General features: G+C 33.2%; 1 protein-coding gene and 1 non-coding gene across 2 annotated transcripts; both read left to right on the top strand.

Annotated features, from left to right (window-relative positions):
• Nucleotides 1-7,208: 7,208 nt before the first annotated feature.
• Nucleotides 7,209-7,291, top strand: TRNAL-UAA. The gene has a single exon. It is a non-coding gene; the product is annotated as a tRNA-Leu (tRNA).
• Nucleotides 7,292-9,730: 2,439 nt separating this feature from the next.
• LOC122308864 (proteasome subunit beta type-5-like) lies at nt 9,731-13,516 on the top strand. Its single transcript, XM_043122136.1, has 8 exons — nt 9,731-9,892; nt 10,690-10,816; nt 10,926-11,055; nt 11,383-11,489; nt 11,828-11,962; nt 12,047-12,150; nt 12,919-13,019; nt 13,131-13,516. Exons 2-8 carry the CDS (start codon nt 10,703-10,705, stop codon nt 13,256-13,258), a joined length of 819 nt encoding a protein of 272 aa, XP_042978070.1. The 5' UTR covers nt 9,731-9,892; nt 10,690-10,702; the 3' UTR covers nt 13,259-13,516.
• The last annotated feature ends 1,680 nt before the right edge of the window (nt 13,517-15,196 follow it).

Genomic DNA, 15,196 nt, shown 5'->3' with positions numbered 1-15,196 from the left:
TTTTATGAATATAATGTGTCTCATAATAAATAATAAGTTATACGTCACGATGTAAATCAATAGTATAACTCGTTTTCCTTAAAATTTTGTTGAATTTATCTTAACTCTACGCCAAACAACCGTACAATTCAAACTATATACACAGTATTCATAATCGATAAATTTTGTCAAAACTCTTAATTCTACGTAAATCGCACAAAAAAATAATGAAATAGGCCAAAGTATTACCAGTTTTGATTATATATTCTTGAATTTCAGCTTAGAAAAAGTTCTTAAATATTTATTTATTTTATTTTTTCATATTTGCATTGTGTACTAAAAAATTGGATAGATAAAGCTATCAACAGTGCAAAAGCAATATTAAAAATCTATTTCTAATATCATATAAAATTACCATTTAATCTAAAAATTTAAATTAATAAAAATAAATAAATTTAAATATTTGTATTGTATTCTTAAAATAACTTATATTACTATTAGAATTAGGCATGCACACCGACCCGGCTAAGTTAGATTTGGGCCCAACCTAACCCGCATAGCTTGCTGATATAGAATAGTCCAATCCGACCTGTAAAGTTTCGAGTTGGGTCGAACCCGTAAATCATCTCCTCGTTTTGCCATATACGCTAGACCTTCAACAACCCATTATGGATCTCATTCCCTAGCTTTAGAACACAAAACTAAAATCAAAATAAACGATTAAGGGCGGAGTGAAGATTTTTCATGCCGATTGCAATGCCGTGTTACTCGAGTAGCAAACTCCTCTGGGAGTAGATCTACGATTCGATTCTCTCTTCCTCCAGGAGTAGCAAGCTCAACCTGTTACTCAAGCAACACGATGCTGCGTCATGATCTATACAGCAACATGATGCTGCAACACCGACACTCATCTGTCGCCTTAATGCTGATTGCGAGGCTTCTCTGTCTTAACCTCACGAACGATGATGTAGAGCACTTCGAAGAACTCGGTTTCGATGCCGCCAACAACAACAACTCTACGACTGCTGCGACTGCTAGGGGTGTACAAGAAATCGAAAAATTGGCTGTGACCGACACAGACTGACCATCGGAGTCTAGATCCAATCGGCGAGCGACAGAACTTTAACAAAACCGACGGACGCGGTTCAGTCACGATTAGAGGCCGACTCAAACCGCTGAACCTGCGGACCACATATACTTTTTTTAAAAATAAAAATAAAAATTTATACCTATATAAAATGACGTCTTTCCACTTAAACTTAAGTGGAACGGAGTCGTTTTACGCCTTCAGTTGTATTTTAAACATATCTACCAAACAACGCCGTTTTATTTATGAGAAACGGGGAAAAAAAAAAAAAAGAGTAAAACAACGTCGTTCGATTTAAAACCAAACGGCGTCATTTAGATGTGTGCATTTTCTTCCTCCTTCTCTTATTTTTCTTCAATTCACGATTCACGTCCAGTTCTCTCTCTCTCTCTCACAACCATTTCCTCTTCTTCCTCCTTCAACAACAAAATAAATATGAGAAAAGCTGGGAGTCGGGCGGGTTTACAAGTAATTTTCACGCCCAGCCAATTATAATAAGCCACTTAAGCATTTCAGAAAATTCTAAAATGAATCCTATTACACATGATTCTTTCTCTATTTATTTTCTTCTTCTTAACTTCTTCCTCTCCAAGAGTCTGAATGTCTTCAATAAATACAGAAAAATCTCCCAACCATCTTTCTCTCAGTCTCTCGCACGATCCCACAATTTCCAATGAAGACAGAAGTTTGAAGTCTTTTCTTCAACTGAACAACAACTATACCAAAAACGAATAGCATATGCCACCCCTCAATTACTTTATTCTATATATTAGCTTTAATTTCCTCAATCTACACTCTCCATGCAATCTTTCATCAAAATATAGTCATATACCTTGCTAAGATGCCATGAATTGGTATAAGAAGATGATCAGGTTCATTTTTTGCATTCGCGATGCCCTTAGATGATGCGTGATTTCCCTGGGTGGTGGTACCCATAGCTTGAGCTTCGAGGCCTTGATGTCTCCAACTATTTGTGCCTGGACAAGTTTATCTAACGTCCTTAATCAAAATGAAAATTGAAGCCCACTCCCTCAAGTTATGACTGGATAATACATCCAAGGCATGTAGACATACACAAATTGACTCACAGGATTTAGCGTTTTAATTTGGGCATACGAAGGTTTACTCGAGTAATTGATATTGTCAATGTTGATAATCAAGAACCAGAAAAACATTCATTGGTCTACAAAAGGAATAAAATGCCCAGATTTTGATCAAATGCTCCTCTACACCATCATGGTGTGGGGATTGTGTGGAAGATGGAGAGAAAGATGGTTGTGAGATTTTTCTGTGTTTACGGAAGGCATTCGAAGGGAAAGACGTTAGGAAGAATGAAAGAAATAGAGAAGGAATTGAGTGTAATATGATTCATTTTTGGATTTTCTGAAATACTTATGTGGCTTACTACCATTAGTTGGGTGTAAAAATCACTTTTAAACCCGTCCAGCTCTCAGCTTTTCTCAATAAACATCCATCTTCACCTTCATTTTATTATTATAATATATTATTTTTTATAATTTTATTATATTTTTAATATAATATATAGAAAATTATATTTTTATTATTATATTTGTATTATTAATGCCAAATGTATGTAGTGGATGCTAATTGTAATATATATATATATAAATAATTTTAAGAACAAAATTAATAATAACAAATATTTTTTTAAAAAAATTAATAATAAAAAAATAATATTTTATTATTATTTTAACTCAAATATGCATAATCTAATATGAGAGTTTTTTTTTTTAAATAACAAAATCAATCTCTAAAATATATGTTTTTATATATATGCATAAACTAATGATAATATTCTTTAACTTTTCTTATCTTTTCTTTTTTTAAAAAAACTTTATTCTAATATTAACAGATAACAGCCAACAGGTAGATGGCCAACTGTTTACACGCTTTGGATGCGCGTGTGCAATCAATGGGGAGTCCACAACGGTGCCTACAGGTACATGTCGACGCCTTCTGAAACGATACACGTGGATTTTGTTTTTTAAGACATTCCAAATGTCTACTTTAAGAGTGATTGTAGGAAAAGGCGGGATTTTTCTTTCTCTAGTTTAGTTGCACCCTACACTTGGCACGTTACCGGCAGCTACATATGATTTTGTTCCAAATAATTCCGATTTTCCGTATACGGTCGGTTAATTCACCCCTCTCGAAGCAGCCACTATTATATTTCAAAGTCCCATGAATTAATTATTATTATTGTGATTCTATATATATATATATATAAACACACTAATAACATAAAAATGTCGGTGACAAGGCAGGTCCTGTTAACCAATTCCAAACCCTTTACATGATTTCCAATATTAAACATAGTCATTGTCTTCATGGTATGCTGTTAAATATATTATATTAAAGAATTGGATATATTGATATTATCAGACGCAAATTCAATAGACATGATTGAGATAGAAAAATGTAGAGAAGATTAATGTTATTTTAAAGTCTCTATACTATCCATATCACTCCGTACGTGTTCGAGATTACGGTGAAAAATATAACTTATAGTTTTAAGATTAATAATTTATAATTTTAATAATAAATTCTACTATTAAAAAATTATTTACTATTTAATAACCATATAATTAAAACACTTATAAACACATTATATTTATTTGTAAATAAATTAAAAAAATATTTTTTATGTAAAAATGTCGATTATTTAAAATTTTAAAGATTATTACCATATTCTTAAAACTTAAAATTTAAAATTATCTGAAAATTATATGAATATTTCTATCTATTATTAGTCTTTTTAAAATTTAAATTATATTTTATTTTATTTAAAAAAGAATGTTTGAAATTAAAAATATTTTAATGTATAACACTAAAATAACTTAATTTTTATATTAAATGATTTTTAAGATTATTTAAATATTTTATGATTTTATTATAATTTTTAATAAATTTTTAAATAATAAAACTTGATTTATAAGATTTAAATTTTAAAACGCACGTTATAATTTTTTTTCCAAGCAGAATGATGTGGGCCAAGACCATTCTGGCTTAGTCCTCTATGCCAGAAAGCTGAAACCGTGGCATCGGTCCCAGGAAGCACTAAGGAACAAGAGGTGTCAGTGTGTCACGTCTCCGAGTCAGAGTCAAATTTTGGGATTATGCACCTAAGAACATGCGGATCGATATTTCCATTATCAAAGCTTCAATTTTTTTGAGGACACAGCTTTCATCTATTTTTGACCAGAGGCTCGCGTAGCTTTCAGTATTAATATTTTGTACAAGCGACGAGTGCTGATCAATATATATATATATATATAGTCGTTTTCTCTCTTAATGATATAGGTACCCACAGTGCTGTCAATTTGGCAGCTCATTTCATCTGAAAAAAGGCTGTAATTGTGTTCGAGTTTTGGAGAATTATATCATTTGTATGATGGGTTTCTTTCAAGATTGTGTTAGACTTGTGAATCCTGGTTTATTATTGTGGGAGTCCGACTTGATGTTCCGATTAATAATAATTTGTTATAATTTTTGAGTATATTATTAATAAGACTTGTGCCATAGAGCATGAGCTTAGGTCGAAAATGGACTTGAGCGAAATCTAAATAGAGAGTTTGCTCAACTCGACGCTAAAGTAAAAATCAAATAAAATGTTCGTTCAATGCGTGCTCGACGTTCTGCTTGAGCGAATGTCACAAAAAAATAAAAGTTAGAGTTTCTACCGTATAAACTTATAAATATTCTTATTTTGTACAGTACAACTGTTTTATGTAATGAAAAATACTCCAAAATGTATCTTGTAATTTTTTAACATGGTAAAATCTTTTACAATTTCGTAGAAGTAAGCACATTACCGAATCATGTAAATTTATATCATACGATTAATTGTTTGATTATTTTTTATTTACTTTTTATTTTATTATCATCGTTTTTAGACTATCTCAAATTTGTTTAGCTTGTTTTGATAATTATGTTTAAAATAAAAGAAATTGAAGAGAATTTTATATATTATATATCGGAGATGGAAGCTCCTTGTTGCTTTTTAACTACCACTCAGATCTTGACCAGGTTGTTTTTTCTTTAGGGCTGCTCGGAATTTCACCATGATCATCACTTCTGGTTACTTTGGTAAAAAAACAGCAACAATTGTCGGTGAATTTTTTTTTTGAAACGCACGCAGCCCAAGGCCGAAATTTGCCACATTGGTTGAGCTTCAATTCCGGTTATCATCATTAGTTTTGATGCCTAACCCAGAAATTAAAAAGGAAAATCCTAACCCAGAGACAAAAGAGTCATATACACCTTAAACTTATTAAAATTCCATGACTATTGCACATTTTTATTTGAAGAATTATGAGTAATTGGTACTTATATTTGAATAACTATCCGTTTGATCTTGCTTAAAGTTCGTGATCAGGACCTCGGCCATTATTATTTTCTCATGGAATTTGAATTTCCAGCTTTTACCACTTAGCGTTGATCTTATGATTGATTTTACAAGCTTTAAGAGAGTAATCATGAAGGCATGTAAATCATCACAAACACCTTCCATCACAGCCACCAATACAATATTTTGGGTACATCATCATTTGGGTGGGGGTGGGGGTCCAACCTAAATCGGACGTCCCGAGTTGACCACGTTTATTTTTTGAAACAAGTGGCCGTCGTTTGGTCTTCCTTGAATGTTCATGTCGGGTATATTATTATTTTTTTTACCGTGCGAAGAGAAAGGGACTGGATTTGTTAGTTAATTAATTTTCATGCAAAATGTGTTTAAAAGAAAGGACAGTAAAGGCGGCGATTTACAATTGAATTATAATTTAGCGATCTCATTATTATAATTTTTATAAATTCTTACATAAAATATAATAAATAATTTAATTTTTAAATATTAAAATAAAATTAATATTATAAAATTATATTATAAAAATATTTTATTTAATTTGTAATAAAACATCTCATTTCATATAAATTTTATAACTAAACATGACCTTAATCTTTTAATGCCGGTGACTTTTGCATAATGATATCTATCCACATTTGAACATGGAATACATTAATGAATATCTCACCTTAATTTCTTCATCTCTGAATTTTATTTGGTAACTTTCAAAGACTAACACCTGGTTTGGTTTCGCAATTTAAATAAAATGAGATAAGATGTTTTGTTAAAAGTTAAATAAAATATTGTTATAATATAATTTTTTAATATTATATATATTTTGAAACTTGAAAAAACTGAATTGTTTATTATATTTTATAGAGATTTGAAAAAATTATAATGATTATATAAAATGAGATGAAATAATTTGATTTTGTGAGAATTTGCGAAAACAAACTAGGTCCATTTTAAATATAGTATTAAGATGTGTAAGTCTTGTATTTTTTTATATATAAAAAAAGAGTAAATTTGATACTCGCATGAAAAAACTATTAATTTTTAACAATGTACTCCAATTTGTTTTACAAGTTGCATACTTCCTTTAAATAAAATGAATAACTCTAAAACTCATACAGAATTTTTTTTTAATGGTATACTATTTTTTTTACATATAATATGCTAATTTGCTAAACTTACGTATCCTAAAATTACAAATTTTATTTCTCTAAACTAAAAAACCTGAAAGCATAATCATATATACATAAAAATAAAATTATTTTTTTAATAATAAACCTTATTTCTTTTATACATAAAATATACTAAACTTCTATATCTTAATACTACCAATACAATTTGCCTAAGCTAAAAAGCCTGAAAGCCGTACGTGAGTAGAATCTGGGTTGGGAACCCGAACTTGATGATTTGGTTGTGGCATCAATACTAGGATAGGAGACCTGTAGTCAGGACCAACTGGCAACTGGTATGTAATATATATGGTTGGAGTGTTAGGGGGCTCATGGATGACATGTGATAATAATAGTTGGTGGTAGTAAAGTCCATGTTCTTTGCATGAAATCTTTCTCTTTTTATATATTATTAAAAATGCATGCCAATGATTTGACACAAAAAAAAAAAAAAAAAAAAAAGTCGGCATGTGCTGTATCCTGTGTTACAGGCAAATGTTTATTGAGGGACCCCGTATATATCATTAATTTTCAAACCTACTTTTACTAATTAGGGGATAAAAATAGATATTGCATTTCGGAATATGCCCATGTGCTTGCTGGTTTGCCCGAGAGGTTAAGGGGGAAGACTTAAGATCTTCTGCACATAAGTGCGCATGGGTTCGAACCCCATAGCCAGCACTCTCTAACCCCTTATTTGGTCATTTTGGAAGTTGCAGACTCTAATATATGAAAAGGATCCAATTTTAAAGGATAAGAATCAATCCAGTGAATCCACCATATTTTAAATTTTAGGTAAATCGGTTACAGAGTCATTACTCTGCTTATAATTTGAATTATTTTGTGTGCTAAAAGAATGAGCCTTCCCCTTGAACAATCTCATTCATGGTGTACATAGGATTTAAACTCAGGGTTGAGAAATTGAATTGTCGTCGATTGATTTTTTTTTTTTTTGAAAGCAAGCAAATATATCATTCAATGGAGAATGGGACATATGAGGAGTGACTTATAAGTTATAACTTAAATAACAAGCTATACTATAAAAAAATTATTTACTGTTTAGTAATCATGTTTCTAAAATATTTTTAAAGTTAGTTATATTAATTCTTTTAAAATATATAGTTAGCTTCAATTTGGTGTTTAAAAAAAAAAATAGATTTTCAACTTTTTTATGTGATTAAAATACTTTTTACAAATTTAACAAACATGTCATTTTTTATTTAAAGGAGCTTTTAAATAGTTAAAAATACTTTTTAAACTTTCAATCTCAATTCCAAACAGGCTCTTGGTCCCCATCCATACTTTACAAAAAGGACGCCGTTTTAAATAATGATTTTTTTGCAGTTCACACAACTGTGCAAACTATGGAGTCACCACTAGAGATGGTGGAAGTTGAAGGTGTATTGATGTTTATTATATTGAAATGTTTTATACAGAGACTCGTATTCTCTTTTTCAAAATCATCGGTTAGGAAAAACATAAATATAGTAGGAAGATCAGCATTGGATGGACTAGACTGCAGTGGGCTAAGTTTCTTCATACGGACTTGTGGTGTCGCGTGGAGACCATTCACCAATGATTGTAAGATAGGGTATGGTAGATCTAGAAGATCTTAAGGTAGATAATCTACTAATGGGGCTTGTGTAGTCAACATGTGCATTATAGCGTGGCAATGCGTGACTACCATGCACGAAACAAGCCGCACATGAGCTTCACGAGCTAAGATTTTCATCACGGTTCCACTTCATATCTATAGATCGGCGGCTAGGGAGTTGCATGGTGGGGTGCATATTGATAGTCGGTCGCATGAGTGCAGTAGATCTGATCAAAACCAAACCGGTGGAAAGGAAAGATTAAAAAAAAAATATCACTTGAAAGAAAACATATACACGTATCGATACTGAAAAAGAGACAGATTCTTTGGTGAAAACACTCAAAAAAGGCTAAGTAGCTTTTTTAAAGAGCATGGTGAGCTTCTCTTTATAGAAATGAAAATGCGGACAAGTCAAAACCGTTATATAATTGGACGGTGCTATCCCCACATAGGGAGGCTATCAAAGCACTCACCGAATAGGTAACTTTTTTTTTTATATCTTTTTGTTTTAGGTTTTTTTTTTTTCTTTTTTTTTTTTAAATTTTGTTTAACAAAACACATTAAGTATTTTTTGAAAAATAAAAATCATAAATACATTAAAAAAAATTTACATAACTATTAAGTAAAAAAGATAAAAATAAAAATAAAATAAAAACCCACAGTCGGTGACAACCAGATGGTGACCACCTTATTTGGTGAAGCAATTCCCTCTATAATTACAAGTAATCACCCAAAATAGAGTCATCGACTGATGTTGACTGCCTATGAATCTATGATCGGTTCATTTAATAAGCCTTTCAATAAGTTATGTCGTTTGGTACCTATATACTTGAATCATTTATGAGCTAAGTTTATGGTTGGTTTTTTAATTTTAATAAACTTTTATTTTTTTATAATTATAGGTCCAATAAAAAGCCCAATTCTAATATGATTATACTTCTAAAAATCATATTGCAACACGGAGACGATCAAGGCAATATAGGGTATTGTGACAAGCGAGACGACAACAAAGAGAAGAGGAAAACAATAAGGAGGATAAAGCAACGGCAAAACACAATGAGAGAGAAAATCGCAAGAGATTAAAGAGAGGTGTGGGTTGAGTGATATTAAAGGTTTTTAAAAATTTTATGTAAAGTCATTTTTATGTATTCTTTATTTATTTTATTAATGTGATTGTCTGCATCACTTTTTTTAATATAAAATAATTATTTTGACCGATTAACATAAATTAAGTGTATAAAAAATATATAAAAATAATTATATATAATAGAACTCGAAACATGTAAAATCTTTTCAACGAAAAAACACAACTAACTCAGAAAATTAGAGCACAGCCAAATTTCAGACAAAAATATCTGACATCCGTACAAATTTGGCTGCTTGATTCCCAAAATTTTTTTGCATGAACGTGTACTTGTTAAAAAAAAAGAAGTCGATGAGCCCAATTTCGAACCCATTTCTCAGTGCAATATATTCCTGGGCTGGAAAGATACTTTACAGACAAAACCAAGTCCGGCCCAGTCTTCACACTTAACCTGAAGAGCAAGAACCCCACGTCATATTACTTCGGTGATTTGATAGCGCGCTCCGAAGCATTCCCTCCATCTTAATCTTCTGCAGTTTTGCATTCGATCTCTCAGCCTGTTATTCGTCTTCGTTTCCGTTTCGTTGCCTTGTCTATTACAAAGGTAATTTAAAAATTATCTTACATCCCAATGAATTTCGGTTTCTCAGTTTCTTTGTAAATATAGAGGCGATTTGGATCGGGTTTTACTTAATAGGGCTTACGAATTGTCCCTCCCCCTTTCTTTTCTTCAGTCTTACGATTGTGTAATTAGGTTTTCTATATGGCTGTCCAGAAAATGTAAGAAAGAAATCAGGCCTTGAACATTAGCCTTTTTTCCAAATTATAACTAAATTTCTGGGTCTGCGAAAATTAAAATAGTTATTTGACTGAGTCTATTACGTCCTTAAGGTGTACCTAATCTGATATTTTACGCTATATTCTGGTAAAGAAAAAACACAAGAAACAATTGCTTTTTTCTAATTTGGGGCGACCTTTTTCTTTTGATAATTGAATTAGGTCGAAATTTGATCGGATATCTTGCTAGGAAGTTATGCTGTAGGGTTTTCCTCCCAACGCTGTGGAACTAGCTCAAGTTATGAGTTTATGCATATTGTGTCTTGCCCCTATGTATTAATAGTCCAAACGGTCCAGAATGCGTGGAACTAGCTCAGGCTCTGATTTTATGCGCATTGTGATTTTTCTTTATGTATTTATATTTCAAATGGATCCAGAATGCTGTGGAACGAGCTCAAGCTCTGATTTTATGTGCATTGTGATTTGTTTATTTATTTATATATCGTTCAATGGATCCAGCAATGCTATATTTATTTTGGTCGCCGTTATTAGTTGTGCAATTCAAATTTCATATTAGTTTTGCAAGGACTCATTGTTCAGTTCAAACTGAATTCCTTGTCGCAGTTTATAAAAAAGAATGAAGCTTGATACTAGTGGTCTTGAATCAACTGCACCATTCTTTGGGTCGAGCCATGAACTTAATGATGGGTTTTCAGCTGTCCCATCCTTCGAGATTCCTGATACGATTGACGTGAGTTCTAATCGGTGTTTCTTATATTATATCATTTCCAAATCATATTAGAGACATCAGGAGTTGTATCTGCTTATTTGAATCATTTTTCTTTCTGCTTCTGTTTCAGTTTGATGGCTTTCAGAAAGAGGCTGTACAGATGGTGAAGCCAGCAAAGGGAACCACCACGCTTGCTTTCATATTCAAGGAGGGTGTCATGGTTGCTGCTGATTCTCGAGCTAGCATGGGAGGCTATATCTGTATGTCGACTCTGTTCCTTTTTTATACTTTGCCAGTAATTTTAGGCTTTTGGATACTGATTTTCCAGTTTCGCTTGATAAAAATGGACTTGTTGATGAAATGCTTATGTATTCACAGTCACATGCACAAACATGCTCACCCTTGTCCCGGCCTGGAACATTCTCTTTTGTTAGTTTATATGGCATAGCTTATAAGCTTATAATTGTTTCTTCCACGAATAGTTGACCATTTTCATGTTGGAAGTAACATTGGTGATGGTATTTGTTTGTGTTGCCTTTGAAATGAAAAAGATTTTGTATTTATTCTCTCTGGCTTCATCTTATCAGCGTCTCAGTCTGTGAAGAAAATTATTGAAATTAATCCTTACATGCTTGGCACTATGGCTGGAGGAGCTGCTGACTGTCAATTTTGGCACAGAAATCTTGGCATTAAGGTAATATATTTATGTTACTTTTCTCATGTTTTTAATACTCATTTTCAGGAATGTTAGCAGCAATTAGTCTTGAGTAGATGGTTTTATAGCTGGTATGATAGGTTAGTGCTGTGAAGTTTGTGGTGCAGATGTTGTTATTAAGCTTCAATGTGTTAAACTAAAGTTTTCGTAAGTATGATTTTAATGTGATGCGTTATACCATAATGCATGTAAGCATTCATTTTCTGGATGAGATAATGGTGAGTTATTCAACTAGAATGCAGTCTAGTGGTAGTGCTTTTTATGTACTGGGTTACCTTCTTACATCATTTGCTAATGGATAGTTTTATGTTATTTAGTGCCGACTGCATGAATTAGCAAACAAGAGCAGAATCTCAGTTACAGGGGCATCAAAGTTGCTGGCAAACATTCTGTTCTCTTACCGTGGGATGGGTTTGTCCGTTGGGACCATGATTGCTGGATGGGATGAAACGGTATCATCATATGAATGTCACATGTCATTTATTTACATTTTCTTTTAACGAGGCTTTTTTAACGTATTTTTTCATGGGCTGTAGGGTCCCGGGCTATATTATGTGGACAGTGAAGGAGGAAGGCTCAAAGGAACAAGATTTTCAGTTGGATCTGGTTCACCCTATGCTTATGGTGTGCTGGATAATGGGTGTGTGACCTTTCAATAATTTTTACATTTTCTGGTCTCCTATTGATGACTGAGCCTTGTTTATCGAAAATGAATGTCCAAGTATCCACTTGAATTTGTTGAAGGAAACAATATGTGGCATTACTGTGGAAATGACAATAAGTAGGTAGTTTTATTTTTTGAAACGCGAGAACAATAAGCTAAAATATATAAGAAAATAGAATGAACAAAAAAACTAAAAAATAAAAGATCAAGAAGCAGGTGGATAGTGTTAAAGAACCTGATGCATGAAAAAGCTGTGTGAAGTATGGGAGACTGGATTGTGGGCTATTTTTATTGAAGGAGCTCCTAGACTGTTGCAATTGCAGCAGATAGATGATGGTACTTTGTTTTTAGTAATTCTGCAGTTGATCAATCTTAAACGGACTTCATAGGAATGCGCAGGATTCCTTAGAATGTTGTGTGGTATATAGGGGATGCAACTGTAGAGGAACTTGGCTGAACATAGCAGCCTTATCCATATTTTTTGTGCAATTTTTTCAATATGTAAAACTTGTATGACTTCCATTGGAGGAGGTGCTGCCTTACACTTCTTTTCCTAATTCCATGGCCCCTTGAGTTGAAGGGAGCAATGCTTTTCTTTTCTTTTCTTTCATATTTTCTTTGGCAATATAATTGATTGTTTTTCTTTTTTTGTTTGGTCATCTTTCCTTTTGTGCCTGATTTTTCCCAGAGTTAACTGTATTCTTATATGTAAAATTTCCGCTGTTTATGTGGTACTTGCACCAGTTACCGGTATGATATGTCAATTGAAGAAGCTGCAGAGTTGGCTAGAAGGGCTATTTATCATGCAACATTCCGTGATGCAGCCAGTGGTGGAGTTGCTAGCGGTACTCTCTCTCTCTCTCTCTCTCTCTCTCTCTCTCTCTCTCTCTCTCTCTCTCTCTCTCTCCGGCAATGTTAATGACTTAAATATAATTTAAGCTTCTGCTTTTTATCAGTTTATTATGTGGGACCCAATGGGTGGAAGAAGCTATCAGGTGATGATGTTGGGGAACTACATTACGAATACTATCCAGTTTTGCCTAGTACAGTGGAACAGGAAATGGTTGAAGTAGCTGCGGCATAAGGTTCATTCTGCACTTAGACCATGCTCGAGATGTTCTCCCCTTGAGAGATGAATTCCAAGCATGCTTAAAGGCAGAAAATCATTCAAGTACACCTGTATTTGCGTTTGATCTTTGAAACACTTCATAGACAGACAAGCCAATGTCACGAGAGCCAAAGCATTCATGGCCGTTTATTGTTATCTAGCAGTTAACCAAACCCTATTTTGGGTATAAACCCTATTTTGGGTATGGTAGATTTTCGTCTCTCTGATCGATCATACTTGATTTAAGAGAATATCTTCCCACAGGTTACTCCGTTATTCTCCAAACAACGGCAACCAACGATAGCCTGCCACGTAGAGCCCACATCTTTCCAATAGTAGACTGCATTGCAAAGAAAAAATAAATTGCCTAGATCAATGCGGAAGCTTCTCTGTTGAAACCCAGTCCCTCTCTCCTTCCCACATTCACGAAGCTCTCTGTGTCTAACCCTAGCCCCCTCTCTCTCTCTCTCTCTCTCTCTCTCTCTCTCTCTCTCCCCAAGATCTCGACCCTTTTCTCTCTTCTTTCTCTCTAGCAACTTCAATTAATCAATTTTCTCTGGATTTGAAGACTTTATGTCAACTTAATTTGCTGAGTTGTTTTGTGTTTCAGCTTTTGTTTGGTTGCCTGTGAGACCAATGCAGTTACAGGGTTAAGTGAGTCCATCGTCATTTCCTCTTTGGTTTCTTTTCCTTCAATTTTCTGCACCATTTGGTAATTTCCACCAAGATAAATGAAAAATCTTTAATGGTTCATAAAGTGGCTTGAACAACAAATTTCAGCACTACTACTTCTCTGCAAGTTTTCCATTAGTCTTGTTTACAAGAAAACCAAAGGCTTGAAATAAAAATCTCATAAAAAATGCACAGAGCAAGAAAATAGTAACAGTGGTATCTCTGGTTGGTGCTTTGAACGTTGCTTCATGTCTTTGAAGATATAAAGACTGGTGATCAGGCAATATAAAAAGAAAAAAAAAAAGAAAAAAAAAAAGAAGCAGCAGATGAATACTGAATTAATGAAGCGTGAGAGAGAGAGAGAGAGAGAGAGAGAGAGGCAACAAATGAAGAAGAAGAAGAAGCGGCAACAAATTCTGTTCATTGAAGCAATTCTTTCTTCGTTCGGTAAAGTGTGATTTGGCCGTTGCTATGGTGCAGCCAGGTTCAGGCTGAGATCATGTGCTCAGCTTAGGTGTCATTTTTCTATTGGTCTCCGATAATTCCTCCTTATAGGACATACCGTTCCAAAGAGGAACTCTAAAAATTAAACCTAGGCTTTACACTTATGTTTGCAATGGTGAGGATTGACTTACTGCTTCGGTGGTGCGAGACAGTTTCCGGGAAAATCCAATTGAGAGGGGTAACTTAAAACTAAAGACAAAAGAGTTGGGTGACGAAATTGGTTGAAAGCCATGCCCAAGCAAGTGCGAGCGTCAGGATTTCTCAGGTTCGTTGGTTTTAGGTATTGTTTGGCTACAAAGAATTTTTATCTCAAATATAAAATTCTCATCTCATCATTACAACTTTTTCAAATTTCTATATAAAATATAATAAACAATTTAACTTTTTTTCTACTTTTTCAAATTCTAAAATAATAATAATAATATTAAAATATAATATTTTAATATTTAATCTTAAAATTTAAAATTTTCATCTGAAAAATCTCAGTGATCAAATTTTTTTTTATTTTCATATGCTCGATAGATCTGAAAAAAATGCCGACGTAAAAACGGCATCAAGATGTGAACATCCCAAAAAAGAATGCCCCAACATTTATATGATAGAGACAGAGATGTCATAAGTGAGGAACTCAAATATCATAACGACCTCTGCTGCGCAGGCACATTGGACGTATCTACGGCTCTATTAAAAGACAAAGACCAGACCAAGGGGCCGCTGAAATTAGACACAGACTCACCG

The sequence above is a fragment of the Carya illinoinensis genome, chromosome 5, assembly GCF_018687715.1.
Source record: "Carya illinoinensis cultivar Pawnee chromosome 5, C.illinoinensisPawnee_v1, whole genome shotgun sequence".
NCBI classification, from domain to species: Eukaryota; Viridiplantae; Streptophyta; class Magnoliopsida; order Fagales; family Juglandaceae; genus Carya; species Carya illinoinensis.
Note: the sequence above shows the minus strand (reverse complement) of the source record. Positions and strands in the feature narration are given on the sequence as shown.